The following is a 26,334-nucleotide window of genomic DNA, read 5'->3' on the forward strand; positions in this document are numbered from 1 at the left end:
GATTGGAACTTAATGTTAATGGCGGAAATTTGCAGAGTGATGGCGCTCACCCCCACCTGGTGTTAGGCTGATAAAGATGAGTCTTGGAGGCAGTCTTCACTACTCTTTCCCAAATCAAGATAGCCAAGGTGAGATGGAAAAGAATTCTTTTGTTGTTATTGTGAACCAGTTGGCCTGTGTGTGAAGGGCCTGGCAGAACATGAGGTCTCTCTCTTCCTGAGTTCCCAGCTGCGAGCTGCAGATAGGAGACTTGGGCATGTAGGTGTAAGTACTGCTCATCATTTTCTACCCACAATGCCAGATGCTCAGTCATCTTGGGTCCTGCCCCTTGATCTGGTAAGCAGCAGGAGGCAGACTGCCTACACCCTCTGTTCTGTGGGTTGTGGCTCAGACAGTACTCATTTTCATGCATCATATAACTCTTAAAAAGCTTTAGGTTCAAAGGGTATTTAAGGAGTGACCGAGAGGGCATAAGAGGCTGTGTACCTATTTTAGGTTAGGGTGCTGTGGATTTCAGTTAGGTCTTTGGTCAGCCTATTTATCAGCTTTGGCTGTGGTGCTCTTCTAGTAAGTGTGGTTCTAAGGCTGTTGGTTTTTCTTCTAGCTGGTTCTAGTGAGCCCTACATCAGAGCAGTATGACAGCCTACTTCGGCAGATGTGGGAGAGGATGGACGAGGGATGCGGAGAGACCATATATGTCATTGGGCAGGGATCAGGTGAGCATAGTTTCCTTTCACTTATTTTTTAAAAATTATTTAGAGCACTTTTCCATCTTTATAAACTTTCCTGCTCATGTGTCTCAGTTGTAGTGATTCTTAGGTCTGCAGAATTGTTGGGGTGGACATAAAAGTATGTAAAAATGATCATGTAAGGTTTTACCTTAGTGGTCATAATATGCTCAACTTTAAAGATTCCCTTTCCAAGTGGTTTTACAGATGCCTCCATTTTACCTCCAGTACTCTGCATTTGCGTAAAGGGAAATAAAGTACAAAGCAAGGGAACTTATTGTTCAAGGTAACAGCAAGTTCCAGTTAAATCTGGAACTAAGCCTGCCCTAGGTAGTTCCAGGTCTTCCCCTCCAAGCCCTGTTTACAAATTGCACTGCTACTAATTTCTGGCTTAGCCCAGAAGCTCTGTGGTTTTTGTTTTGTTTTGTTTTGTTTTGTTTTGTTTGTTGTTGAGGTACCAGGGCTGGGGATTGAATCCAGGACGTCGTATGTGGGAAGCCAGTGCTCAACCACTGTGCCACTTTGGCTCCCCTGAGTTGGTTTATTTGTTTGTTTGCTTGTTATTTGCTTTTGCTTTTAGGATTCATGGAACCAAACCTGGGATCTCCCAGGTGGGAAGCAGGCGCTCAGCCTCTTGAACCACATGTGTTCCCTGTGATTCTTCTTAATGTGAACAGGAGGGAAGTGGGTATAGCTCAGCGGTTGAGTGCCTGCTTCACTTATATGAGGTCCAGGTACCTCCTTTAAAAAAAAAAGTTAATGTCAGCAGGAAAGGAAGCCTGAAACTTCTTTCTTTGGTAAGGCTACATTGCCCTACACCCCACTGACCAACAATGTGGATAGCTGTGAGGACAGAGGTTGTCTTTTCTCTCCATTAGATCCTGTCCCATGTGTAGGCTTATACTCATTCTGCAGGGACTTCTTGTCTTCCTTCAACATGCTTATTCCATTTCAGTGAGACCCACTGTTTTAGAGGAAGGCAGCTGCTGTGATACTATTCCAGGTTATATCCTGGTCTTTTTTCCCCTGCTCCCAGTATCTACACTCAATGTCAGGCCTGCTCACCCTAATCATCATTAGGACAGCACCTTTGCTGAAGCGGCAGCTGGGATTGTGAATTCAGCCCCTGCTAGCACTTACCTCTGACATCTTTGCAGGAATCCTAGGGTGAATCTTAATGCAGCATAGAAGAAACATTTTTATTTGCTATGTGCAGGCCTTGTAGAGGCAGACAGTATTCTTTTATAGTCTGAGTTTAAGATTGAGGAAATCTTACTCTTTTCAATTCCTTTGACAAATACTAAGTATTTTCTAAGGGCTTGTTACTGTTACAAAGCACTTTTGGATACTTACAAATCTGGTCCCTGCCCCAAGGGGGTGGGGGTGCAGAGGGAGATGGTATACACGTAAATAACCAAAGTATAAAACAATACTTGGAAATGCTCCTAGAGTGACACAAGTAAGAAGGCTTGATCTCCAAATACTGCTATGCCTTCCTTGGAATTGTTTCTTATATCTGTCCTTTCCTTTCCATCTTTGCTGCAACTCCAGTTTAGGGTCTTATCACCTAAAAGAATGTATGGTCAGAGAGATAGGAGGTTGCATGTCAAGAAAGGAGGGAGCTGGTCAGCATTGTCAAGTGCAACAGAAACAGGAAGGTCAGGCTTTGACAAAGCCTAGGAGTTCATCCATGGCCTTTTGAAAGCTTTTATGTCAGATACACATGTGGTCTGCTGTAGGAGGACGAGCCACTCAAAGATTACTTCATGCTGGTAGAATTTACGAAACCACACATAGATCATTTTTAACAAGTGTTGGGACTGTTCTTTGAAGACTCTGATTTTTAAGACCTTCTCTTTTTCATTATTTAACGTGGACTCTTAGTGCATTTTACCAAGCTTTGGCATCTCACAACCATGAGTTACTTCCATGACAAAGCACAAGAAGATGTCAAACATTTGTTAATGTCACATCTGCTACACACCCAAGCATTATCTTTGCAACTACCAGTTGGATGCTATTAAAATCACAGTGACTCCTTCCTACTGGAATTCTTTAGAGGTAGAAAGAGATCATAACTAGTTAAACAAGTGAAACCTCAGAGGCCTACAGCAGATGCCGGGCTTCCAGGGACAGCGTCACCACTGGCTACCTACGTGTCCTTGGTGGTCACCTTTCTTTATTGCTTCCTTTATCTTACAATAGGGGTAATGACATCTGTCCCCACCCTCCCTCACGGTAATTTTGTATGGATAAATTAGACATTAAAAAATTCTGAGCATTGTGAAGGAATGTGTCCTTTAATTATACATTCTTAAGATGGCTATTTTTAAAAGAGGCAATATGTTATAGTGGTTAGAGACTGGAGCCTGGGATACTCGTGTTTGCCTGTGGGCTCTTTTCCTCATCTTAAAGTGGGGATAGTAATAGACTCTATCCTGTGGTATAATAGTGAAAATTAAATGAGAAGTCAAGGAAAGCACTTGGCATAAAACAAGCATTACATGTGCTTTGTTTAGGTGCTGTATTAAGCATCCAAGCTTACATGGCCTCTTTGCTACCTACCAGTTCTGACTAGAGTAGTAATTTTTTAAGGGTCCCAGATTAGAGCTGATTTACCATGAGATTTCTTTCAAAAGGAACCTTGTTTTTCCTCAAATATTAAGGTCTCACTTTCTTGAGAGCTAGATACTGTGTTCAGGGGATATAGAGGAGTGTTGAGTCTTGGGTCGGGGGGGGGGGGGGTTTGAGTTTCAGATTAGGAAAGGCTTCAAAGACGAAGTGCCCCCTGAGTTGATTTGGAAGGATGTGTAGGAGTTTTCCAGGTAAATGGAGGCAGGAGTGAGTGAGCAGAGAAAAGCACATGCGCAGAGGCATGGAGATCCTGGAGATCTTGGAGGATTTGATGTACGGGAAGTAATTCAGGAAGGTGGGAGTGTGGAGTGTGAGGTAGGGAGTAGCAGGGTCCAGATCCTGAGGGTGCTCAAATACCATCCCAAAGCATTAGACTTTTATCCTAAAAGTTGTGGGGGAGGCTTCTGTAGCATGTTGAACAGAAGAGTGCTTACAGGAAAGAGAAATCAGATGACAGGACTGAAATTTGGTTAGGTTTGGGCATGGCTAGATATGTGACCTCTAGTCATTGTACTTCTGCAGCTTTTTCCTTGGCCTTTTCCTCAAAAAGTGAGGAATGCCTGCTGGAGAAGTGTCATGTGATTGACAGCATTTTCTGGGGGCCCTGGCTGGACAAAATGACAGTGGTGATAGCCTGTTATTGGGAAAGAGGACCTGAAAACCCTGCTTTTTTGTACCAGAAGCAGTGGAGAATTAATGGAATTGGAAGTCTGGCAAGAATGGCAGGGTTAGCGGTCCTTCGTAGAATACTTTCCTCAAGTCCTTCTCTAGCCTGGAAGGTTTTCAGACCTGAGTTGGCCATGCAGTTAGAAACTCCTCAGCCCAACTGTTCCTTCTTTGTTTGTGTTTTTTGCGTTTTACATACATTTGAGGACTTGATATATGGGCATGCAGGGGAAGTTTGAGAAACAGTCCTTATCCTCAAGATGCTTATACTAAGTGGGGATAGAACATGTATCCAAAACACTATTTCATAAGGTGGTACATGGTAAATGCCAGGTAGAGAGGTACTGATGGGCATTGTAGAGGTAGGAAAGAAGTGAACAAAGGGCTAGAGCTGGAAAAGTGCAGGTGGTGAATGGCACACTTGCACTGGGACAAAGCTCAGAAGGGGAGAATTGGGATGGGTTGTGGAAGGGGAGGCCCTTCAGGAATTGGGAATGGATATTGCAGGCCTTCGAAGGCTTGGACTTGGAAGTGACAAAACCAGAGCTGTGCTTCACTTAGGAGCTTGAGTTTGTGTCTTGACAGGATGTGTTGGAGGGTATAGGGACTGGATTTGCTATTTAGGTAGAATAAGGACCTAAATCAGGCTGATGGCAGTGAGGTTGACAGAAAAGGGTAGATGAGCAGGGTGAGGAAAAGAAGAAGGACTGGACAGGCAGGAGTGTTAGTGTGGGTGGTAGGAAGGAAATTGTCATTATCAGAAATAGGAAAGGCCGGAGGAGGAACCAGTCAAGCATAGGGAGAACCCCTAGTAGAGGAATCAGATGACTCTGAGCTCACCTGGCCTTTCTGCTTCTTGCCAGCTCTGAGATGGGCCTAGGTTCTGTTTACCCTGCTGTTAAAAGGAAACAACAATGCCTGCCTCATGGAATTGTAATGAGGACTCGAATACTTTATTAATGTTAGTTTTTGCATTGCTGTTTTTAAAGGGTGGAGTTTGGACATTAGACATCTAGGAGTTATCTTCCAGGAAATTGGAAATTCATTCTGGAGCTCTGGGAAGAGGATGATTTTAGAAGTGAATATTTTTGTTTGTTTTCAAAATGAGAGTGGAAGCCATAGAAGAAATGGTGAAGGGAAAAGTTAAGAGGGAAGAGAAGAGGGCCATTGACTGACTACGAGAAAAGACTGGCATTTAGGGGGTGGGAGTAGGAGGAGTCAGTCGAGGAGACAGAGAAGGAGGCAATATAGGAGGGTTCAGATGACTGGCAAGCAGGGTAGGAAGAAAACGCCGTGGGGGGGGCGGGTGGGAAGTCAGCATTGCCAAGTGCTGTAGAAGTCAAGTAAAGGACATCTGATAGAATAGTTAGAAGGCTATTGGTAACTTGAAAACTGCACTTTCTTTTTAAATTGTCACATTCAGAGTGAGTAGGACATGAGTAAGTGTAGTCGACATGTGTCAGTCACTCTTTTGAGATTCTTGGTGGTGGAAGGAAAAACAGAGGGAGATGATAGCGCCGTAAGTTAACAGGGCCAAGGAAAGAGGGGCGTGGTTTTCCTTTTCTTAGTTTAGTAATAACTTGAGCTTGTGTGGAGAGAGAGAATGAAGGGGGAGAAAGAAGAAAGAAAATAATTGGTGCTGAAAGGTCTTTGGGAGGTGGTGCAATAGAAAAGGTGGGTGCATGTTGGTGGGCTTCATTTAGGAAAGTGGCAGGGATGTTCTCTGAAACAGGAAGGCAGGAGGAAAAGCTGGGGCTGTTATTGTGGGACTGAAATACGATAACGTGGGGAAAACACCTAACGTGGAGCTTGTTGTATAGTCGATATGCAATAAATGATTGGACATTGATTGGTCTGCCCTTCTCTGGATCACTTCCTCATCCTGAGCTCAGATTAATTTTTCTAGCTGCTTGCCAGATGTTTCACCTGAGCCACCTTAATTAAAAATCTCTCTCTAAAATAATTCTTAAATTCTCTAATTTGTCTCCATCTTCCTGTCCTCATGATCTCTTGCCTGATTATTAGAGTTACCTCCTTACTATGCTCTCTCCCTTTCTGGTCTTTTGCTTGCATTGCATACTCCATACTACTGCCCAAGAGCTCCTAACCCTCAGCAATCTGATCATGTTACTCCCTTGCCTAAAGCCCCAAGACTCCCATGGCCTGGCACATGATTGTTTTGCTTCTGCCTGATGTTGGTCTGCCTTCCCAGCTTCCCACCTCTCAGGTGGTCTCTAGGCACACGGCATCAGCCATCCTGCTCCCCAATATACTGAGTTGCTTGCTGGTCCCTGATCAGGATCTGCTTTGCTTCATGCTTTGTGTCTCTGCCTAGGATGTTCTTCCTCCTTTCTCTAGAGACAGGCTCATTTCTCACACTTGGAGGACCAGCTTGATTGAGTCAGCACCCTGCAAAGCTGTCCTTACTTTCCCCAGGCAACGCCGTTTGCTCCCATTTTATGTTCTCTTTGAACACGTCTATAGTACCGCACTCAAGCTGTTTCGTGGTTAATTTCCTGTCTTTCTCTCCTGCTGGACTGGGAGCTTGCTAAGGACACCTATATTCCCAGTACCCAACATGAAAGTTGGCATAAAACCTAATAGACTTTTAATGATAGTTGTTGAAATGAATTAATGAATGCCCTGTTTAATGGTAAACCCGTGGTATTATCATGTCTTAACTCTGCCCCACCAGTGCTCGTGGTGGGGCTTCTGTTGGGCATGATTGCATGGCTGGCTTCTTGGCGGTCTGCATGGTCCGAAAGCCCCTCTCCTTCCTGATGTTTGGGCTCTTATCACCAGATGGCACTGAATATGGGCTGAGTGAAGCCGACATGGAGGCCTCCTACGCCACAGTGAAGAGCATGGCTGAGCAGATAGAGGCCGATGTCATCCTCCTGCGGGAACGTCAAGAAGCAGGGGGCCGTGTGCGTGATTACTTGGTCCGGAAACGAGTAGGAGACAATGACTTCCTGGAGGTCAGGTGAGGAGGTCTCAGAGCAATTCCTGGGACCCTTGCGGCATGACTTTGAGGTCTAAGGCTTCGAGCTTGGTGATTGAAACTTTGATATGTGTGTCAGCTTCTCCCCTTCCCTGGCTCCCTTTCTTTCCTTTCCTGAGGCATGGAAAAAGTGTCCAGGGACATGGTTGTTCCCTTCTCTATTCTGCACTTCCCTATCCTTTAATGTTTTCATTTGGGGAGAGTGGGAGAGAGACCAGCCGTACATTCTGTGGGGCGCATTTGCTTTCCCATCAGCCTGTGAGGCTAGAAAACTAGAAGGACAAGGTTCAACACCTCAGGGAGGTCAAGTTAGCATTTTGTGCCTCTCCTGACTTTGAGGATCCTACCTGGCAACTTTGAGGAAGCTAGTGAAAGTTAAGGGAGATGGTTGTTGTGGTAGAGCCCAGTTCCTTCTTAATAACCCTTTTTACCCTGGTTACATCTCCAGGGACATTTCCTAGTGTGTTCATCCTTATCTAGGAGGAGCAGTGAGCCAGAGAGGCTCAGGACCTCTCTTGTACTTACAGATCCAGATCCAGATCCTGGGGTTCTGAATTGTCTCTTCACTTTGCTTACCTACTGACTCTCACATGGATATTTGGGTTCATGTGCATACAGGGTAGCAGTAGTGGGCAACGTTGATGCCGGCAAAAGCACGCTTCTGGGTGTCCTGACACATGGGGAGCTGGACAATGGCCGAGGCTTTGCCCGCCAGAAACTCTTCCGCCACAAACACGAGATTGAATCTGGTCGCACGAGCAGTGTGGGCAACGACATTCTGGGCTTTGACAGCGAAGGCAATGTGGTAAACAAGCCAGATAGCCATGGTGGCAGCCTGGAGTGGACAAAGATCTGTGAGAAGTCCACCAAGGTCATTACCTTCATCGACTTGGCTGGCCATGAGAAATATCTGAAGACCACTGTCTTTGGCATGACCGGCCATTTGCCTGACTTCTGCATGCTCATGGTAAGTGTGAGTCTCCTGGGAAGTGAGGCTTCAGCAGGGCTCTTTGGGGTGTGGTTATGTGCAAGCATTTGAAATTGTTCTGAATTATGAGAGACCTCTTGGTGTGGGGCTTTGACACTGGGTAAGGACGACAAGGTTTGCAGGACTACCAGTCTGAATTCCACAGTTCTTTCTTTCAAAGGGTGTACCTTGATCCTCTCCCCTAGGTTAGACCAGGAAGGGATCCTCTTAGTGAAAAACAAGGTACCATTTGCAGGCCTCTCAATGTTGGGAGGGACATGGAGGAAGGTTTCTCCTGGGGGGGTTGGGCTGCTTTGAAGAGATGGCACCAGGTGGATGCTCAGAGATGGGAGGGTTGGGAAAGAAATGGAGTAGAGTGCCAAGAGGCAGCTCTGGCAGCTTTCAAGGGAGGCTTTAAGGTGCCTCTTCCAAAGCCAGTGGAGGAGGACCAGCCAGTCCGCAGGTACCTGCTGAGAGGCTCCTGTGTGCCTGGCACTGTGCTAGACCTGATGATACAGCAGTGGACAAGGTGTCCTGGTTTTTGGGGCTCCCTTATAGCTTATAGTCTTAGTGTAAATAGATTTTTAAGCAGCTCATGATGTAGATTAACTGAAAAGGAAAGGGAGCAGAGGGCTTCTGCATTGGATTATGTTGCCAAGCTTGCATTTGCATCCTGCTTATCTTCCTCCCTAGGCAGAGATTGGGAGTCTGTGAGGTCCACAACTTTGCACACAGCTTTGAGAGAGAGAGAACGTTTTCTTTGACAGGTTCTTCCTAAAGCCCTTCCTGTTTTCCAATTCCTAAGGCTGCCTGAATTAATGCAAACTTGAGCACGTTACCCCACAAACACAGGCTCTCGGGTGCATTGTCCCCAAACAAAAGAGTAAAAAGAGGCAGAACGTATGTATGAACATTTTTGTCAACTCTCCACCTAAGGTTCTTGGGATCGTAGCATGATTTTATCTCTCATTTCTTTAGCATTGCCAGGGCCATTCACCAACTTTCTTGCCTGGGCTTAGGAAAGCTGCTGTACGAGAGGGAGTCTCAATGAAAAATCTATAGTGCACATTTGGAGAAATTGATGGTTGAAATTAAGAAGAATATAGAAACTGGTTTAAAATAAACATTTTTCTAATTGAGCTACAGTGAGCAAGACCAAGTCATGGAAATAACTTCACCCTGATGAAATAATGCATATTTCCTGACTTTTAAGCCATGATCCAAATACCAAAACTTTCCTTAGAAAACAATGAAATATTTCGTTATTGTTCTTTGACAATCAGTTTCCAGTAAAAAAAAAAAAAAAAAAAAGTCTTTAAGATAGGTGGGTGACAGAGTGATAAAGCACTCTCTTTTTCAAGTTAGAAAGAAAGAATCAAGTCTGGGTTGAATTGGAAAGGTGGTTGGAGACTGTGGGAAGAACTAGGAGAAAGACAGTGGAGGTGTCTTAGTGTAGGAAGAAGAGAACCTACCAGGCATGGGGTGTCTGTGCCAGTGGGGTGCTGACACCTGTGAACGCTGATAATCAAATGAGAGGATCTCAATGAAAACCATCTGGAATGTATAAAGTACTATATGTCATGGCAGTTTGTCTTTGAATTTTATTTTGTTTCAGAAAATACATTCATATAGTACAAAAATAAAATGGTACCAAAGAATTTATAGTGAAAAGTCTCCCTTGCATTCCTGTGCCTCACCATCCAACTTCTTTCAGAGGCAACCAGTGTTACCAGTTTCTTATGTGTCTTCCAGGGGTAATTTTGTACTTATACCAGCAAATGTTTTCCCTCTCCAATTTCAAACATTCAGAAAAGTTGAAAGACTAGTACAATGAATACTCCCTAATCCTACACTTGGATTCAACAGTTGCTAACATTTTGCCATAGTTTCCTGTATGTTGATGGATGCATAGGAGTGTGTGTGTATCTATAAACATACATTTTTTTCAGTAGGTACCAGGGATTGAACCCAGGACCCTCATACATGGGAAGCAGGCACTCAACCACTTGAGCTATCTCCACTCCCCTATATATATTTTTTGGCTGAATCATTTGAAAGTAGATGTAGACATCATGACTTTTCACCCCCATATACTTCAGCTAGCAGCTGGTCAAAGTAAATACAAGTCTTCTACCATTATTGCAATCAAGAAAATGAACAGTAGTATCCAATATCTAGACTACAAGAGTTTATATTATCTCAGATGTTCCCAAAATATCTTAGCTATTTTTTTTTTCCCCAAACAATGAACCACTCAGCACTTCCCTCTTTTCTTTTTTATTCAAATGGTAACATGTTATACCCACTGTTACACACCTTGCTTTTTTTCCCTTAAACCTACCTTGGAGATTATTCCGTATCAGTAGGTAAGAGTTTCCACTTTCTTCCAAACTATAATTTTGTTTATGTGCTCTAATTTATTTAATAAGCCTTTACGATAATGTTTCAATATACTTACTGTTATTGCTGTTGCTTGAACACCTAGTTCATGCTTGCTCTGTGCTGGACCCTTCACATAAGCTATGACATTTAACCTCCAGTGAGGTTACAGGTATGGGAATGGGGCCAGGGATGTTGCGCTGGAGTTCACTTTAATGATCCTAGACAGCTCTTTTCCCAGATTGCCTGGGTTTATCTTTTTTACCGTTTTATTGTTATTGTTTCCTCAGATTTTGATAGCCCTCATTGTTGAGTTAGAGATCAAAGTGACTTGTGCCCAGCCCAGCTTTCCTCCTGGCCTTAGACTTGTGCCCAATGAATCTTTTCTGATGGAGGCCTCAGAGATGGGAGCTTTCTCTCCCCACAGCCTTCTTTGAACCCCTATGCCCACTTGGCAGCATCTCTATCTCCCTTGGCCTGACATTTCCTTTCTGTGTTGGGGCAGGTGGGAAGCAATGCTGGCATTGTGGGGATGACCAAGGAGCACCTGGGCTTAGCATTGGCGCTTAATGTACCCGTCTTTGTGGTAGTCACCAAGATTGACATGTGTCCTGCTAACATCTTGCAAGGTAAGTGGAGCCTCCAGCCAGCAGCAGCCTCTCTGGGATTACCACCCACTTTGGTTCCTTGGTGGTCTGATGCCAGGGCTTCAGCCCAGAATATTCTTCCTTCTCTTAGGCTTCGATCTTGGCCTGAAATTTCACCAGCCCAGAATTTTCTGCTGCTTTCCTCTCCTGTTTAGATCTTGGTTTGAGCGCTAGAATCATGCCCTGTTCTTTGTTCCTTTTGGTTCCAAATACAGGATCGTGGAAATGCCTCATCTTATACCTCTTTTCAGATGACCCCAGGCAGAAAGGGTTGGGTTCTACTCTCTTAAGCTGGATGTATATTGAGAAATTTGGGCAGAGGGTCTGATGGCCCTTTTTTTCCCCCAAAGATTTATTTTATTTATTTATTCCTTCCCCCACCCCCCCTTTCATTGTTTGCATTCACTGTCTGCTGTGTCCATTCGCTGTGTGCTCGTCTTCTCTTTAGGAGGCACGAGGAACTGAACCTGGGACCTCCCATGTTGGAGAGAGTCACTCAATGGCTTGAGCCACCTCAACTCCCTGCTTTGTTTTATTCTCTCATTGTCTTTTCTTTTTGTCTTCTTGTTGCACCAGCTTGCTGCATTTGCCCGTCTTGCCAGCTTGCTGTCTTGTTTGTCTTCTCCAGGAGGCACTGAGAACTGAACCCAGGAACTCCCATGTGGTAGGCAGGAGCTCCATCGCTTGAGCCACATCTGCTTCCCTCTGATGGCCTTTTATCACCAAAAGCTTCAACACAGGGTTGCAAGACTAGGCCTTCATGCATTTCTCCCACATTGCCGCAGCAGATTATAGAAGGGAAGTGGAGAGGTATCCTTGAGGGCCTCTGTAGTTTATAAATGTCCAAGAGATCCTTTTGCCCAGTGGAAATTTTTCCAGGAACCATTATATTCTGGGAAGAGCATTATCCATCTCAGGGATCCCCAAGTCAGTTGTGTATAGGATACAGGTCTTCTAGAGACTGGAAATCCAGTGGGTTTCAGAGTTACGGCCTTAGAAAACAGTCCCCATCTGTGCTGTCATTCTGTTTTAACAGCCCATACCCACCCAAAATGCTGCTCCAGGCATTGTGGCATTTAACACTGGTCCCTCTGTCTGTCTGTCTCCTGTTTGCATCAGTGACGAGTGGACCCGTCTTGCCCTGGAAGCCTGACAAAGAGAAGCTGTGTCCCCTTAATTCTGTTCCATTTCTCCCTTTAAGAAACCTTGAAGCTGTTACAGCGCCTGTTAAAGTCACCAGGCTGCCGGAAGATCCCCGTACTGGTGCAGAGCAAGGATGATGTGATTGTCACTGCCTCCAACTTCAGCTCGGAGAGGTAATGGGGGCGCATGCACCCTTTCTCGCAGGGCATTGTGGGATAGGCCCAGAACGGCTGTTAGTTTGGGCATTTGGTCTCATGGAAACACCACATCAGAACACCTCTACTATTCAGGGGTTGGATGGGACTAGAAGGCATCCCAGGGAGGCAGTGTTGCCCAAGGACTGCAGCAGGTAACTCAGACTGAGGTGCTGGCCTCCCTGAGTTTAGAGTCAAAGCTGAGAGTTGCAGTGGCCTTACCTGTGAAATGGGTGTGATGTCACCTTCCCTGAAGGGTTCTTGTGGGGCCAGTACTGCACTAAGCACTATGCCAGGCTGGTATATAACTGCTTCACAGCTAGTTTGATTAGTAGTAGTAGGAATTTTTTATAGTATTCTTTTTAAAAAAATTTTAATTTTTAATTTTAAGCAAATCAGTTTTATTGGTACATATTAATAAAGCATACTGTATTAATAGGTGTCAATAAAATTGATTTGTTAAAAATTTTAAAATACATAATGTTGTTTCTTAAAAGTTCTTCAATCACAGACCAGTGTTGGCATTTGCCCATTGGTTTATCTTTTCATTCCATGAATATTGACTAGATGTTTGTTCTGTGCCTAGTTCTTTATCTAGGCTTGAGGATTCAGAGTTGACTCAGACACAACTTTTGTTCTCAAAGTGCCCATCTCTTTGATCAGAGATACGCTCTTGATAATCGTGCACTTTGTTGAATCCACTCCTCCCTCCAGACTCTCAGGGCTGTCCAGGAGCATGTGTTCTGCCTCCTAAGTTGATAAGAGCAGCCTGCCTACCACCCTGACGCTGTCTTCAGTACCACCATTTGGTCAGCAGAGGGAGTACTAGTCAACAGTCAGACCCCATTTCAATTCAGTCATTTTACTGAGTGTCTTTTCTGGGCAATCACTATTCTAGCACCTGTTGGGAATACAACTCTGATGGAAGATCAGACATGGTCAGGTGAAACAGAGATGCAGAGAACTCGCTGAGAACTCAGAGGAGTCAAGAGTACCTTTCCAGGAAGGGTTTCATAGAAGAAGTGGCATATTGAAATGGGCTTAGAAGGAAGAGGAGAATTTCGTAGTTGGATAAGAGGGAAGAAATTCAGGCAGAAGGGTCAGAGTGAACAAATACATGGGGGCAAGAAAGTGCTAAGTATTGTAGGAGAAGGGAAAGTTCTCTGGTCTGGCTGGAATGTAGGAATTTGAAAGGAATAAATCTGGAGAGATGACTACCAGCCCAAGTGTGAAGGGCCATGAATGTTGGGAGAGGGAATATGGGCTGTCTTCTCTAGAGTGGAGAGGTAGGTAAGGATTTTAAGCAAGCACGTATGTGCTTCAAGAAGAAGAGGCAATCAGGCTCTTCTTCTGGATAGCGCTGAGAGACTGGAGGAAGGAGTGGATTCAACAAAGTGCACAATTATCAAGAGCATATCTGATCGGGGACATGGGCACTAAAAACAAGGATTGTGCCTGAGTCAACTCTGAATCCTCAACAGGATGGCAATGGAGGGGCAGAGAGGAGTAGCCAGATTTTAGAAGCAGAACTGAATGAGAGAAGGAGGCCTCAGAACTGATCTGGCTAGGAGTTGCTAAGGTGGGGGCAGGTAAGGGGAGAGGTGGGGGTTTGCAGCAGCAGCAGCTGTTCCGGGAGCTAGCCTGCTGCTCCCACCCTGGCTCAGGGCAAGAACAGGCCCACCTGAGCTCCTCTCTTTCTTTCTCTTCATTCTCCACTCAGGATGTGCCCGATATTCCAGATCTCCAACGTTACAGGCGAGAACCTAGATCTGCTGAAGATGTTCCTCAACCTCCTCTCCCCCCGCACCAGCTACAGGGAGGAAGAACCTGCCGAGTTTCAGATTGATGACACCTACTCTGTCCCAGTGAGTGGTTTGGGAGGGGACCAAGCAGGGGGGGAGGCTGGGGTGGGCACTTCCTTCAGAGCCTCAGGGGGCCAGTCTTGAGTGAGGATGGGCTAAGTAGAGTGGACTTACTGGGCTGGTGTCATCTTCTCTGCAGGGTGTGGGGACAGTGGTGTCAGGGACAACACTGAGAGGCCTGATCAAGCTGAATGACACACTGCTGCTGGGCCCAGATCCCTTGGGTAACTTCCTGTCCATTGCTGTCAAATCGATCCATCGCAAGCGCATGCCTGTCAAGGAGGTGCGGGGGGGCCAGACGGCCTCCTTTGCACTGAAGAAGGTGAGTGTCGATACCAAAAACTCCCCTTGGACTCCTCTCTCCTGAGCTCTGGATCAGCTACTTTACTCACCACCTCTGATCCACATGGCCTCATTTGTACAGAGGAGAAAACCAAGGCTCAGAGGGCCCAAGTGACCTTCCCAAGGGCTCAAGCAAGTACTCGAGCTGGGACTTGAACCCAGCCTGTCTGACTCCTAAGCCCTGTTCCTCCCCTAATGCCTAGGTGCAGGGTGCCCCAAGCACAGAGCCGAAGTCAGATAGGACTGTCCCTGCTGTACCGATGGTCCTTCTACAGAAGGGCTTTGGAGTCCATGGCTGATCTCCCATCCAGCCTCTATCCCCTGGGTTTGGGACTAGTGCTAGCTCTGGGGTCACTTACCTTTCCTCTAACCAAATTAACCAGGAGAACAGTTGTGTCATTCTCACCCACTTCCTTCCACCTGAATGCTTACATTCCTTTGCCCCCTCACCAACTATTTAGTTCTCACCCATCTTTTAGGGCCCAGCCGGAATGCCAATTCCTGTATGAAGTCCTCCCACGTAGCACTGAAGTCTGCCTTGCAGTGCTCACCTTAGAAGGGGCCTTTTTCTATTGTGATAAGGAGCAAAGCTGAGTTGGGGTGGTCCCTATTACCATAAGGACCTCTGGTCCTCTAGGACCACAGGGGTAAAACCAGAAGTCATTACTGTCCCTGAGGTCTGGGGTTCCCTCTTCCTTTCAGATCAAGCGCTCGTCCATCCGGAAGGGCATGGTGATGGTTTCCCCACGCTTGAATCCCCAAGCATCCTGGGAGTTTGAGGCTGAGATTCTTGTTCTCCACCACCCCACCACGATTAGCCCACGCTACCAGGCCATGGGTAGGTGTCTAAGGGCCCTGCCAGTCCAGGTGCTCCCTCGTTTTAATTTCCTGACAAGGTGCTCCAGTGATCCAAGTCCCAGAGTTTCAGCTCCAACCAAGAGGCAGGTCTCCTTCCTTTTCAAAGATGCTGTCCACTCCCCTATGCCCATGAGCCATGGTATCTATCCATTCCTGCAAATACTAACTTGGTGCCACCTCTGTGCTGGACTCTGGAGACCCAGGCCTGCCCTCAAGGAACTCACTTTCACTTCTTCATTGTTATCGAAAGCTGCCACATGCCAAGCGCTAGTGCCAGGTTCCTGGGAACAACAAAGATGTCATGTGCAGGGACCCTTCCCTCAAGGAATTCACAGTCCAGTGAGAAGGCACACACACAGAGTGCCCTGTATTCCAGGAACAAGAACCAGTGTCTGTTTGTACAGGGTTCAGGACCTGGGGGTGGAGAATGACTACTGGAGGAAAAGTTGGGAAAGTTTGAGGCAGGATCTGATCCAAGAGCAGGCCTCCAGCTCACTCAGCCACACTCGGCCTCCCTGAGGTCTTTAGCCCAGAGATAATGTTGAGCCCTGCCCCAGCTCAGTCCTATTTCATGCTTTTACTCACCTCACTGCCTCCTCCACCCAAGGCTACTGGGTGGCTCAAACCAGTCCTGACCTCCCCGCTTCCTTGATAGTGCACTGTGGGAGCATCAGGCAGACAGCCACCATTCTGAGCATGGACAAGGACTGTCTGCGCACTGGGGACAAGGCCACCGTGCACTTCCGCTTCATCAAGACCCCTGAGTACCTCCACATAGACCAGCGACTGGTGTTCCGGGAAGGCCGCACTAAGGCTGTGGGCACCATCACCAAGGTATGGCCCAGACAGACCTTCTGCCTTCCCCAGGAAGCGCCAAGGACTGTTTCAGTTCTGGACACTGTGAGCACAATGGGCTCTTCTTCAGAAACCTTGAGGAATCTTTCTTACTTCCAAGGGGAGAGACACCAGGCACTGCTCTGGGGAAGCTGGACAGTGCTAAGGTGTGGCTTCAGGGTCATCTTTTCCTCTATACCTGAGAGCTGTCCTGGGCCTCCCACCTCCATGGTGGTGACAGTGGAAGAAAGAATGTGGGACTAGGGCATGGAATTCCTCCTCAGGGCATTGGTAGCAGGGTCTCCAGGCCTAGCCAGTCAGCATCCAAGGTGCCAGGTTCCTCTGCCAGGCTAGGGCTGTGCCAAGATTTCTCAGAGACAGAGATAACAGTACGGGTGTGGCTTTGAGTCTCCTTGGGACTTGAGCTGTTTGAGTGCCTTGGATCCTACCTTCTGCTCTCTGCAGACCCCACCCCTGGCCTTAGGGATAATTGATAGAGTGGTTTGACCCCTGTTCAAGACAGAGGGCAGAAGTGGCCCCAACCTCTCTGAGATCTCATAGTCAGTCCCAGGCTGACCCTTGCTTCTAGAATGACCTGTTTCACTCAGGCCCATCAGAGCCCTGGGACCCTGGGGCTGCAGTGAAGGGGTTAGGTGATGGGGAGGCATGGGGAGTGTTCATGATCTTTAAGGCCTGCATGTCTCTGGGATGGGATGGGAATTTGGCAGAGGCTGCCAGCACACTTTGTAATCCTCTGAGTCCATTGGGGCTTAGCCAGGTCTTTTCTGTGCTTTGCTTGGGACTGAATTTAAGCCACAAGAGAAAATTCGGAGTCAGTCACTCCTGAGTGATAGCCTTCAAGATTTCTGATAGCCAGCTTTATATATTTCCAGTTGATGAGCTATTCAGTTGGTCTGTTTGTGAGGCCTGAGTTAAAACTTGTCCAGATTGCTCTTACAGGGCAGCAGGACCCTGGGGCTGGAGATTGCATTGCTCCTCTTGAGGAGTTTCAGCCAGCTTAGTGAGGAAGAGATCCTCGAGTCAAACATGCCGGGCTCTGGGCAAGCTGGGCCCCAAGACGGGAGCTGGGGGGAGTGGGAGGTGGCAGAGAGGTACACAGGTTCTCTGCAGGAACAGCAGCTAGGGCAGAGAATAGGAGGAAGCATTTCTGGGCACAGCATAGAGGGAGGGTGGCTGGGCAGAAGCAGGAGAGGAGATGGCAGTCCTGGAACCCTTGAGAGGGAATGCAAACATCCTCTGATCATGGCCCTTCTGCCACCTGCTTCCCCCAGGACCAGCCAGGCAAGGGAATGAGAAGTTCCTGAGAGGAGGGGGTGGCTGCAGGGGAATGGGCAGCTGAGCTGATGATGCTGCCCCGTAGCTCCAGCCTCTTCCTCACCCCTTGGCTCCTGCAGCTCCTCCAGACCACCAACAACTCCCCGATGAATTCCAAGCCCCAGCAGATCAAAATGCAGTCGACAAAAAAGGGCCCCCTGACCAAACGAGAAGAAGGGGGCCCTTCTGGTGGGCTGGCAGTAGGTGCCCCCCTTCCTGGAGACGAGGCTTCCTCTCTAGGGGCTGCGCAGCCAGCTGCATCTAGCAGTCTCCAGCCACAGGTGAGCTTGCTTCCTGAGCCCAGTTCTGAGCTCCTCTTACCCCCTTGGGCAGGGTGGTGGGGTATGGCTTTTCCTCTCATTTTCTTAGGGTGACACAAGAAAGCCTTGGGGCAGCCCAGGTCATCCCTCACATATATATGAGCTAATGTAGAGGAGGTGTTTGAGCTGTTTGTCTGCTAAAGCAGTGTTTTTCAACCTGACATAAAGTCAGTTTAATTGGTCCTGACTGACATTTAGGCCCCCATATTAATTATTAATTATTTTTCATTAGAGCAGTTGTAGGTTTATGGAAAACTGTACAAAGCACAGAGTTCCCATATACTGCATTCCCTCTCACTGTTTTCCCTATTACTAACATTTTGCATTAGTGTAGTGCTTTTGTTACAGTTGATGAAACAGTATTATAATTATGCTATTGACTCTAGCCCACTATTTACATTAGGGTTCATTCTATGTGATGTACAATTCTATGTTTTTGTGTTTATTTATGTGTATAGTAACTTACATACAACCTAAAAATTCCCTTTTTACTTCCTTTTCAAACATACAATTCAGTGATGTTAGTTACATTAACAAAGTTGTGCCTTCATCACCATCACCCCAAACAGAAGCACCATACCAATTAAACATTAATTCCCTAATACCCTCCCCACCCAGCCCCTGGTAACCAGTATTCTGGTTTCCAACTTTATGAATTTGCATATTCTGCTTATTCCCTTATAAGGGAGATAGATAATACAATATTTGTTCTTTTGTGCCTGACTTATTTAGATCAGAATATGTCTTCAAGGTTCATCCATGTTGTAGCATAAATCAAAACTTGGTTCTTTTTTATGGCCGAGTAATATTCCATTGTATGTTTATACCATATTTTATCTATCTGTTCACCTATTGATGAACATTTGGGGTTGCTTACATTATTTGTTACCTGTGAATAATGACTCTATGACCATAGGTGTGCAAATATCTGTTCAAGTCCCTGCTTTCTGTTCTTTGGGGTCTGTACCAAGAAATGGGATTGCCTAGTCATATTATAATTCTGTGCATAACATTCTGAGCACTAGGAGTGTTCCTATTGCTCCACATCCTCTCCATTGCTTTTTTTTTTTTTTTAATAGTAGCCATTTAGAGGGTATACGATGGTATCTCATTGTGGTTATGATTGCATTTCCCTAATGGCTAATGATGTTGAACATCTTTTCATGTATTGGCCATTTGTATGTATTCTTTGGAGAAATGTCTGAGTCTTTTTCCCATTTTTTAATTGGGTTTTTGTCCTTTTGTTTATGAGGTGGAGGTGTTCTTTATATAGTCTGGATATTATCCTTATCAGATACATGGTTTCCAAATATTTCCTCCCATGCTGTAGGTGGTCTTTTTACTTTCTTGGGGAAGACCTTTGATATAAAAATGTTTTTAATTTTGATGAAGTCCCACATATCTATTTTTTCTTTTGTTGCCCATGCTTTTAGTGTAAAATCTAAGAAACCATTTGTAATACAAGGTCCTAAAGATGTTTCCCAATGTTTTCTTTGAGGAGTTTTATGGTTTTAATTATTATATGTAGGTCTTTGAACCATTTTGAGTTAATTTTTGTATGGTATGAGGTAGGGATCTGCCTTCATTCTTTTGCGTATGGCTATCCAGTTTTCCCAGCACCATTTGTTGGAGAGAGTATTCTTTCCCCATTGAGTGGACTTGACACCCTTGTAAAATATCAGTTGGCCACAGATGTGAGGGTTTATTTATGAACTCACAATTTGATTGCATTGGTCTGTATGTTTGTCCTTATCCCTACCACGCTGTTTTGATTACTGTAACTTTGTAATAAGTTTTAAAATCAGGAAGTGTGAGTCCTACAACTATGTTCTTTTTCACGATGGTTTTGGCTATTGAATTTGATGCTTGGCTTTTCCATTTCTGCAAAGAAGACTTGGAATTTGGATCGGGGTTGCTTTCAATCTGTATATGGCTTTGGGTAGAATTGACATTTTAACAATATTCAGTCTTCCAATCCATGAACATGGAAGGTGTTTAATTTCTTTTAGTAATGTTTTATAATTTTCCATGTTCAAGTACTTTACATCTGTGGTTAAATTTATTAAATTATTATGAATTATTATTAAATTTATTTCTAGTTTATTATTTTAGTTGCAATTATAAGTGGAACTTTTCTTACTTGATTTCCTCTTTGTTTTTATTTTTTTATTTTACTATTAAAATTTTTTTCCACAGCACCCAGGGGTTCCCATCCTCCTTGATTTCCTGTTTGGATTGTTCAACTCTGATTTTTGTGTATTGCTGTTAGACTCTACAGCTTTGCTGACTTTTTAGCTCTAGTGGCTTTGTTCTGGATTTTTCAGGATTCTCTATGCATAAGATCATGTCAACTGCAAATAGGAAGAATTTTATTTCTTCCTTTCCAATTGGATGCCTTTTACTTCCTTTTCCTGCCAAATTGCCCTGGCAGATTCCAGTACAATGTTGAGTGACTGTGGTGACAGTAGGCATCCTTGTCTTGTTCCTGATCTTAGGGGCAGAGCTTTCAGTCTTTCACTGTTGAAGATGATGTTAACTGTGGGTTTTTTATGCATGCCCTTTATGTTAAGGATATTTCTTTCTATTCCTGATTTTATCAGGTAGGGATACCGAATTTTGTTAAATGCTTTTTATGCATCAATTGAGATGATCATGCAGGTTTTTTCCCCCTTTGTTCTATTAATGTGGTATATTACTATTAATTGAGTTTATGTTGAACTACCCTTGTATGCCTTGCATGATAGCTACCTCTTGATCATGGTGCATAATGTTTTTAATGTGCTGATGGATTTGGTTTGCCAGTATTTCATTGAGGAGTTTTGCATCTGTGTTCATGAGGGATATTGGTTTTAATTTCCTTTTTTTGTGATAGCTTTATCTGGCTTTGGTAGCAGGGTGACGCTGGCCTCATAGAATGATTTGGGAAATATCCCTTCCTCTTCAGTTTTTTGGAAGAGTTTGAACAGGATTGATGTTAATTCTTCTTTGAATGTTTGGTAGAATTTACCAGCGAAGCCCATCTGGTCCTGGCCATTTCTTTATTGGGAGGTTTTTGATTACTGATTAAACCTCATTAATTGTAATTGGTCTGTTGAGATCTATTTCTTCCTGAGTCAGTGTAGGTAGTTTGTCGTCTTCTAGGAATTTGTCCATTTCACCTAGGTTATCTAATTTGTAGGCATACAATTGTTCATAATATCCTCTTAGGATCCTTTTTATTTCTGGGGATCAGTAGTAATGTCTCCCCTTTCATTCCTGACTTTAGTTATTTGTATTTTCCCTCTTTTTCTTTGTCAATCTAGCTGAAGTTTTGTGAATTTTAGAGATCTTTTCAAATAACTAGTTTTTGGTGTTTTGGGTTTTTTTTGCGTCTTTATAAAACGTGCTTTAAAAAATGTATTTCAAACTGTAGTCACCACAAGTATATAGTTATCAAAAATGCACAGACTTCATTTGGCATCCCCAGCACCTTCAGTTTCCCGTGCCTGGTCTGTTTTAGCATCTCCGTTTTGTGCAGGGTTATTCCCATCCTTGCCAGTTTTCCCCCTTTTCCCTTTGGGTACCTTTTTTCTCTTCTTAGGCTTAGGTTCTGGCTTTGGAGGAATAGGTTTAGCTGATAACCTTGCAGATCTTCTCTGTGGTTCGTCTTTTACCTTGGTTTTATTTCCTTTAATGCCTCCTTCAGCCTTTCTCTCAGGCATGGTGGTGGCAGCAGGATGTGGGTGCTGGATGTGGGGATGCAGCATCACGTGGGCTTTATTCAGTTCAGCGTTATTCTCACCTGTTTTTCTTCACCCTATTGTTCCCAGCCCCTTAGTAGCTCCCTCATCTGTTTGTTCACTGTCTTTGCCCGTTGTGTATTTGTTTCTTCTTTAGGAGGCATCAGAACCAAACCTGGGACCTCCCAAGTGAGAGGCGGGTACCCAACTGCCTGAGCCACATCACTTTTTCTATTGTTGTTTTTTTTTTTTAAGATTTATTTTTTATTTATTTCTCTCCCCTTCCCCCTACCCGTTCCAGTTGTCTGTTCTTTGTATTTATTCACTGTGTGTTCTGTGACCGCTTCTATTCTTGTCAGCGGCACCAGGAACGTGTCTCTTTTTGTTGCATCATCTTGCTGCGTCAGCTTTCTGTGTGTGCAGCCGCCACTCCTGGGCAGGCTGAACTTTCTTTCACGCAGGGGACACCGCTATGTGCCATGACACCCCTTGTGCGCATCAGCATTGCTCATGGGCCAACTCCACACAGGTCAGGGAAGCCCTGGGTTTGAACCATGGACCTCCCATGTGGTAGGCGGACGCCCTATCCATTGAGCTAAGTCTGCTTCCCTCTCTGTTGTTTTAATTCACTATTTCATTTATCTCTGCTTTTTTTTTTAAAGACTTATTTTATTTACTTATCTCCCCTTCCCCGCCCTCTCCCCCTCCATCGTCTGCTCTCTGTCCATTCGCTGTATGTTCTTCTGCGTCTGCTTTCATTATCTGGTGGCACTGGGAACCTGCGTCTCTTTTTTGATGCGTCATCTTGCTGCGTCAGCTCTCCATGTGTGCGGTGCCACTCCTGGACAGGTTTTGCGCTTTTTTTTTGTCACAGGACGGCTCTCCTTATGGGGTGTGTTCCTTGTGCATGGGCACCCCTGCATAGGGGCACCCATGTGGCACAGCACTCCTCGTACGCATCTGCTCTTATTTTTATTTCCTTCCTCTACTCACTTTGGTTTTAGTTTATTTCTTTTCCTAATTCCTCCGAGTCTGAGGTTAGGTCTGTGATTTGAGCTCTTTCTTCTTTTTTAACGTAAGCATTTAGAGTTATAGATTTCCATCTCAGCACTGCTTTCACTGCATTCTGTAAGTTTTGATATATTGTGTTTTCATTTTTATTCATCTCAAGATATTTCCTGATTTCCCTTCTGATTTCTTCTTTGACCCATTGGTTATTTCAGAGTGTTGTTCACCTTCCATATATTTTTGGGTTTTCAGGTCTCCCCCTTATTGATTTCCATCTTCATCCATGTTGTCAGAGAAGCTGCTTTGTATCTGTATAATTTCAGTCTTTTTAAATTTGAGTCTTGCTTTGTGACCTAACATTTAGTTTAACCTGGATAATGATCCATGTGTACTTGAGAAGAATATGAACTCTCCCACTTTGGCGTGCAAAGTTCTACATATGCTTGTTAGGTCTAGTTCATTTTTAGTAGAGTTCAGGTTCTCCATTTTCTTACTGATCTTCTGTCTATATTCAGTCCATTGATGGCAGTGATGTATTTAGGTCTCCAACTATTCTTATAGAGGTATCTATTTCTCCCTTCAGTTTTGCCAGTGTTTGCCTCATGTATTTTGGGCCACTGTGGTTAGATGCATAAATGTTTATGATTGTTATTTCTTCTTGGTGGATTGACTCTTTTATTAATATATAATGTCATTTTTGGTCTCTTATAACAGTTTTTTACCTTAATGTCTATTTTTGTCTGATATTAGTAGAACTATACCCCAGGTCTTTTTGATTACTATTCACATGGAATATTTTTTTTCTATCCTTTCACTTTCAACCTGTTTGGGTTTAAGGTGAGTCTCTTATCCATTTTGCCAAGCTGTGTCTTTTGGGGAGTTTAATCCATTTACATTCATTATAATTAATGATGAGACAGGACTTACTTCAGTCATTTTGTTCTTTGTTTCTTGTATGTCTTTTATCTTTCTTGTCCCTCATTTCCTTATTGCAGCCATTTTTAAGGTATAGTTGCTCTTTTGTGATTGAGCTGATTGATCCCTTTTTCATTTCCATTTCTGTATATATTTTAAATATTTTCTTTGTGGTTACCCTGGGGTTTGTATTAAACAACCTAAGTTTTAATTTGCTTGTTCAAATAGGTACCAACTCAATTTCAGTAGCTTACGCAGTCTCTGCTCTTATACCCCTGTATTTCCCATTTAGTTGTTTTTGCCAGATATTACCTCTTTATAGCTTTCATGCCCATAATGTGGAAATACTATTTTTTATTTAGTTTTTTCAATCTTAAGGAAAATAAATAAAAAATAGAATTACATACATACATAGATACCGTACTAACCCACATACCCTTGGGTTTTGCATTTACACATGCAATTACCTTTACTAGAGACTTGACTTCTTAATATTGCTCCAAGCCTGGCTCCTGTCCTTTCTTTTCAACCTGAAGAACTGCTTTCACATTTCTTATAGGGTAGGTCTCTTGGTGACAAACTATTGCTGTTTTTATCTGTGAATGCCTTAAACTCTCCCTCATTTTTGAAGGACGGTTTTTGCCAGATAAAGGATTTTGGACTCATAGTTTTTCTTTTTCAGTACTTTAAATATGTCATACCATTGCCGCCTTCTGTGGTTTCTGTTGAGAAATTGGCACTTAGTCTTATTGAGGCTCCCTCGTATGTGACAAGTTGCTTTTTACTTGCTGCTTTCAGAATTCTCCCTTTATCTTTGGCGTTCGATGTTTTGCTAAGTATGTGTCTGTCTTTAGTAAGATTTGGGAATTTTTTTACTGTTATTTCCTCAGATGTTCTTTCTACCCCTTCTTCCTTTTCCTCCTCTTCTGGGACTCCCATAATACATTTTTTCATGCTGTCCCACAGGTCCCTTAGGCTCTGTTCCCTTTCATTTTCATTCTTATCTCTACTCTTCAGTTGTATGATTTTGACTGTTCCATCTTCTAGTTCACTGATTCTTTCTTTTGCCTGTTCACATCTGCTATTGGAAGGCCTCTAGTGTGTTTATATATGTGTGTGTGTGTTTTGTGTCTTTTTTTTGAGGTACCAGGTTTGGGGATTGAACCCAGGACCTCATATGTGGGAAGCCAGTGCTTGACCCCTGAACCACATTGGCTTCCCTGAGTTGGTTTTCTTGTTTGTTTGCCTGTTGTTTTGTTTTTGTTTTTTCAGGAGGCACCAGAAACTGAACCCAGGACGGACCTCCCATATGGGAGGCAGGAGCACAATTGCTCAAGCCACATCTGTTCTCTTTAGTGTATTTTTAATCTCCATTATTGTGTTTTTCATTCCCATAAATTTTGTTATGTTCCTTTTTAAACTTTCTAATTTTGCTTTTTGTTCACATCATCTTCCTTATATCCTTTAGTTCATTATCCAAATTTAGTTTATTTCTATCCATATTTTCCTTTAGCTCCTTGAATTGATTTAGAAGATGTGACTGGATGTCTTTGATTGGTTCCACTGTCTGTTTCCTCTGAAGTTTTAATTTGTTCCCTTGACTGAGCCATTTCTTTGTGTTTCTTCGCATGACTCATGATCTTTTGTTTACGTCTGGGCATTTGATTGTTTTACTGTGCTAACCCTGGCAGCCAGTTTCTCCCTTTTGCTTATGGTTTTGGCGCAGGTTGGCTCTCTTCAAGCTTTTCTTCAGTGCTTTGCCCAGTTAATGCTGATCCTTAGAGCAGCTTGTGTCTAACCGTTCAGGTTTTCTTTCTTAAGTCTCTCTGCACTTCCCTCTTGCCCTGGGTCTGCATAGTAACTGATAAGATCGCCCTGTTAGGTGTGATCATTTCCCTTCCAGGAGAGGATTTCCTTTCCTGTGTTCCTCCTTGGGGAGTCCTGAGCTGTTCTCCTTGGTTTCATACAAATCTTCCTCCCCAGTGGTTGTGATTAGCTCACCTTCTCTCCCACTCTCTGGGCTGCATTTTCACTCCTTGGGTCTGCCTTGCCTTAGGTGATTCAGTTTTCCTTTTTCATGTGGCTATTCTGCCTCTGGTAACTTCTGCATTAGAGGATCCCAACCCACAGAACTGTGGGATTAGTGTTCAGAAACACTTGATTTTTTTTTCAGTTGCACCAGCAATCAGGGACTGGGCTGGACGTATGCCCAGATTGCCAGTAGTTTCCAAAGCAAGTCATCTGATCTCTTGGTGTACAAGGTTGCATGTACACTAACCTTGGGACTGTGTGACCTTGGGTTGTAATGCCCAGGTGTGCGTGGGACTCTTAAGTCGCTTCTGTGGGCGGCTCTGTGGGCAGCAACCACAGCAGGAGGTGCCTGGGCCCGAGTGCTGCTGCTTGTTAGTCTCTTAAACCACTTAGGAGCAAATATTGGGGGGAGTCTAGCAGGTCCACACTGCTCTCCTGTTTTGTTTTGTTTTTTTTGTTGTTGTTTTGAGTTTTCATTGTAGAGTCTTTCTTCAGCCTCTCTCATCCTCCAGAGCTCCAAGAGAGTTGAATCTGCTGTTTTTATTTAGTTGTCTCTAAGGGAAAATGTTCTCAGGTATGTCTTACTTCTGTCTTCATGATGTCACTTTCCTAGCGTTTGGTTTTGATGAAGTAGAAAAGAAAAATATCCAAGTTTCCCTCTCATAGTAAGAGTATGGTTTGTGTGTGTAAGAGTGTGTGAGTGACATCTGTGTCCATAGCAGTCTGAAAGGTTTGAGAGACACTGCCTGCC

At 44.3% G+C, this 26,334-nt stretch overlaps 1 protein-coding gene across 3 annotated transcripts in view; it reads left to right on the forward strand.

The window, feature by feature from the left end:
- GTPBP1 (GTP binding protein 1) overlaps positions 1-26,334 on the forward strand; it is a 37,564-nt gene that overhangs the window by 5,048 nt on the left and 6,182 nt on the right. For 2 of the 3 annotated variants that reach the window (XR_009188363.2, XM_004447860.5), the window contains exons 3-12: positions 605-716; positions 6,831-7,011; positions 7,648-7,996; positions 10,881-11,004; positions 12,224-12,338; positions 14,080-14,224; positions 14,361-14,543; positions 15,266-15,401; positions 16,077-16,255; positions 17,671-17,871. Coding sequence is in view for 2 of the 3 variants with exons in the window: in XM_004447860.5 (XP_004447917.1) it covers positions 605-716; positions 6,831-7,011; positions 7,648-7,996; positions 10,881-11,004; positions 12,224-12,338; positions 14,080-14,224; positions 14,361-14,543; positions 15,266-15,401; positions 16,077-16,255; positions 17,671-17,871 (1,725 nt within the window). In the remaining variant the exon portion in view is untranslated. The remainder of the gene's footprint in view (positions 1-604; positions 717-6,830; positions 7,012-7,647; positions 7,997-10,880; positions 11,005-12,223; positions 12,339-14,079; positions 14,225-14,360; positions 14,544-15,265; positions 15,402-16,076; positions 16,256-17,670; positions 17,872-26,334) is intronic. The other variant, XM_071219066.1, reaches the window with a different exon arrangement.

Source organism: Dasypus novemcinctus, chromosome 12 (genome assembly GCF_030445035.2).
Source record: "Dasypus novemcinctus isolate mDasNov1 chromosome 12, mDasNov1.1.hap2, whole genome shotgun sequence".
NCBI lineage: Eukaryota > Metazoa > Chordata > Mammalia > Cingulata > Dasypodidae > Dasypus > Dasypus novemcinctus.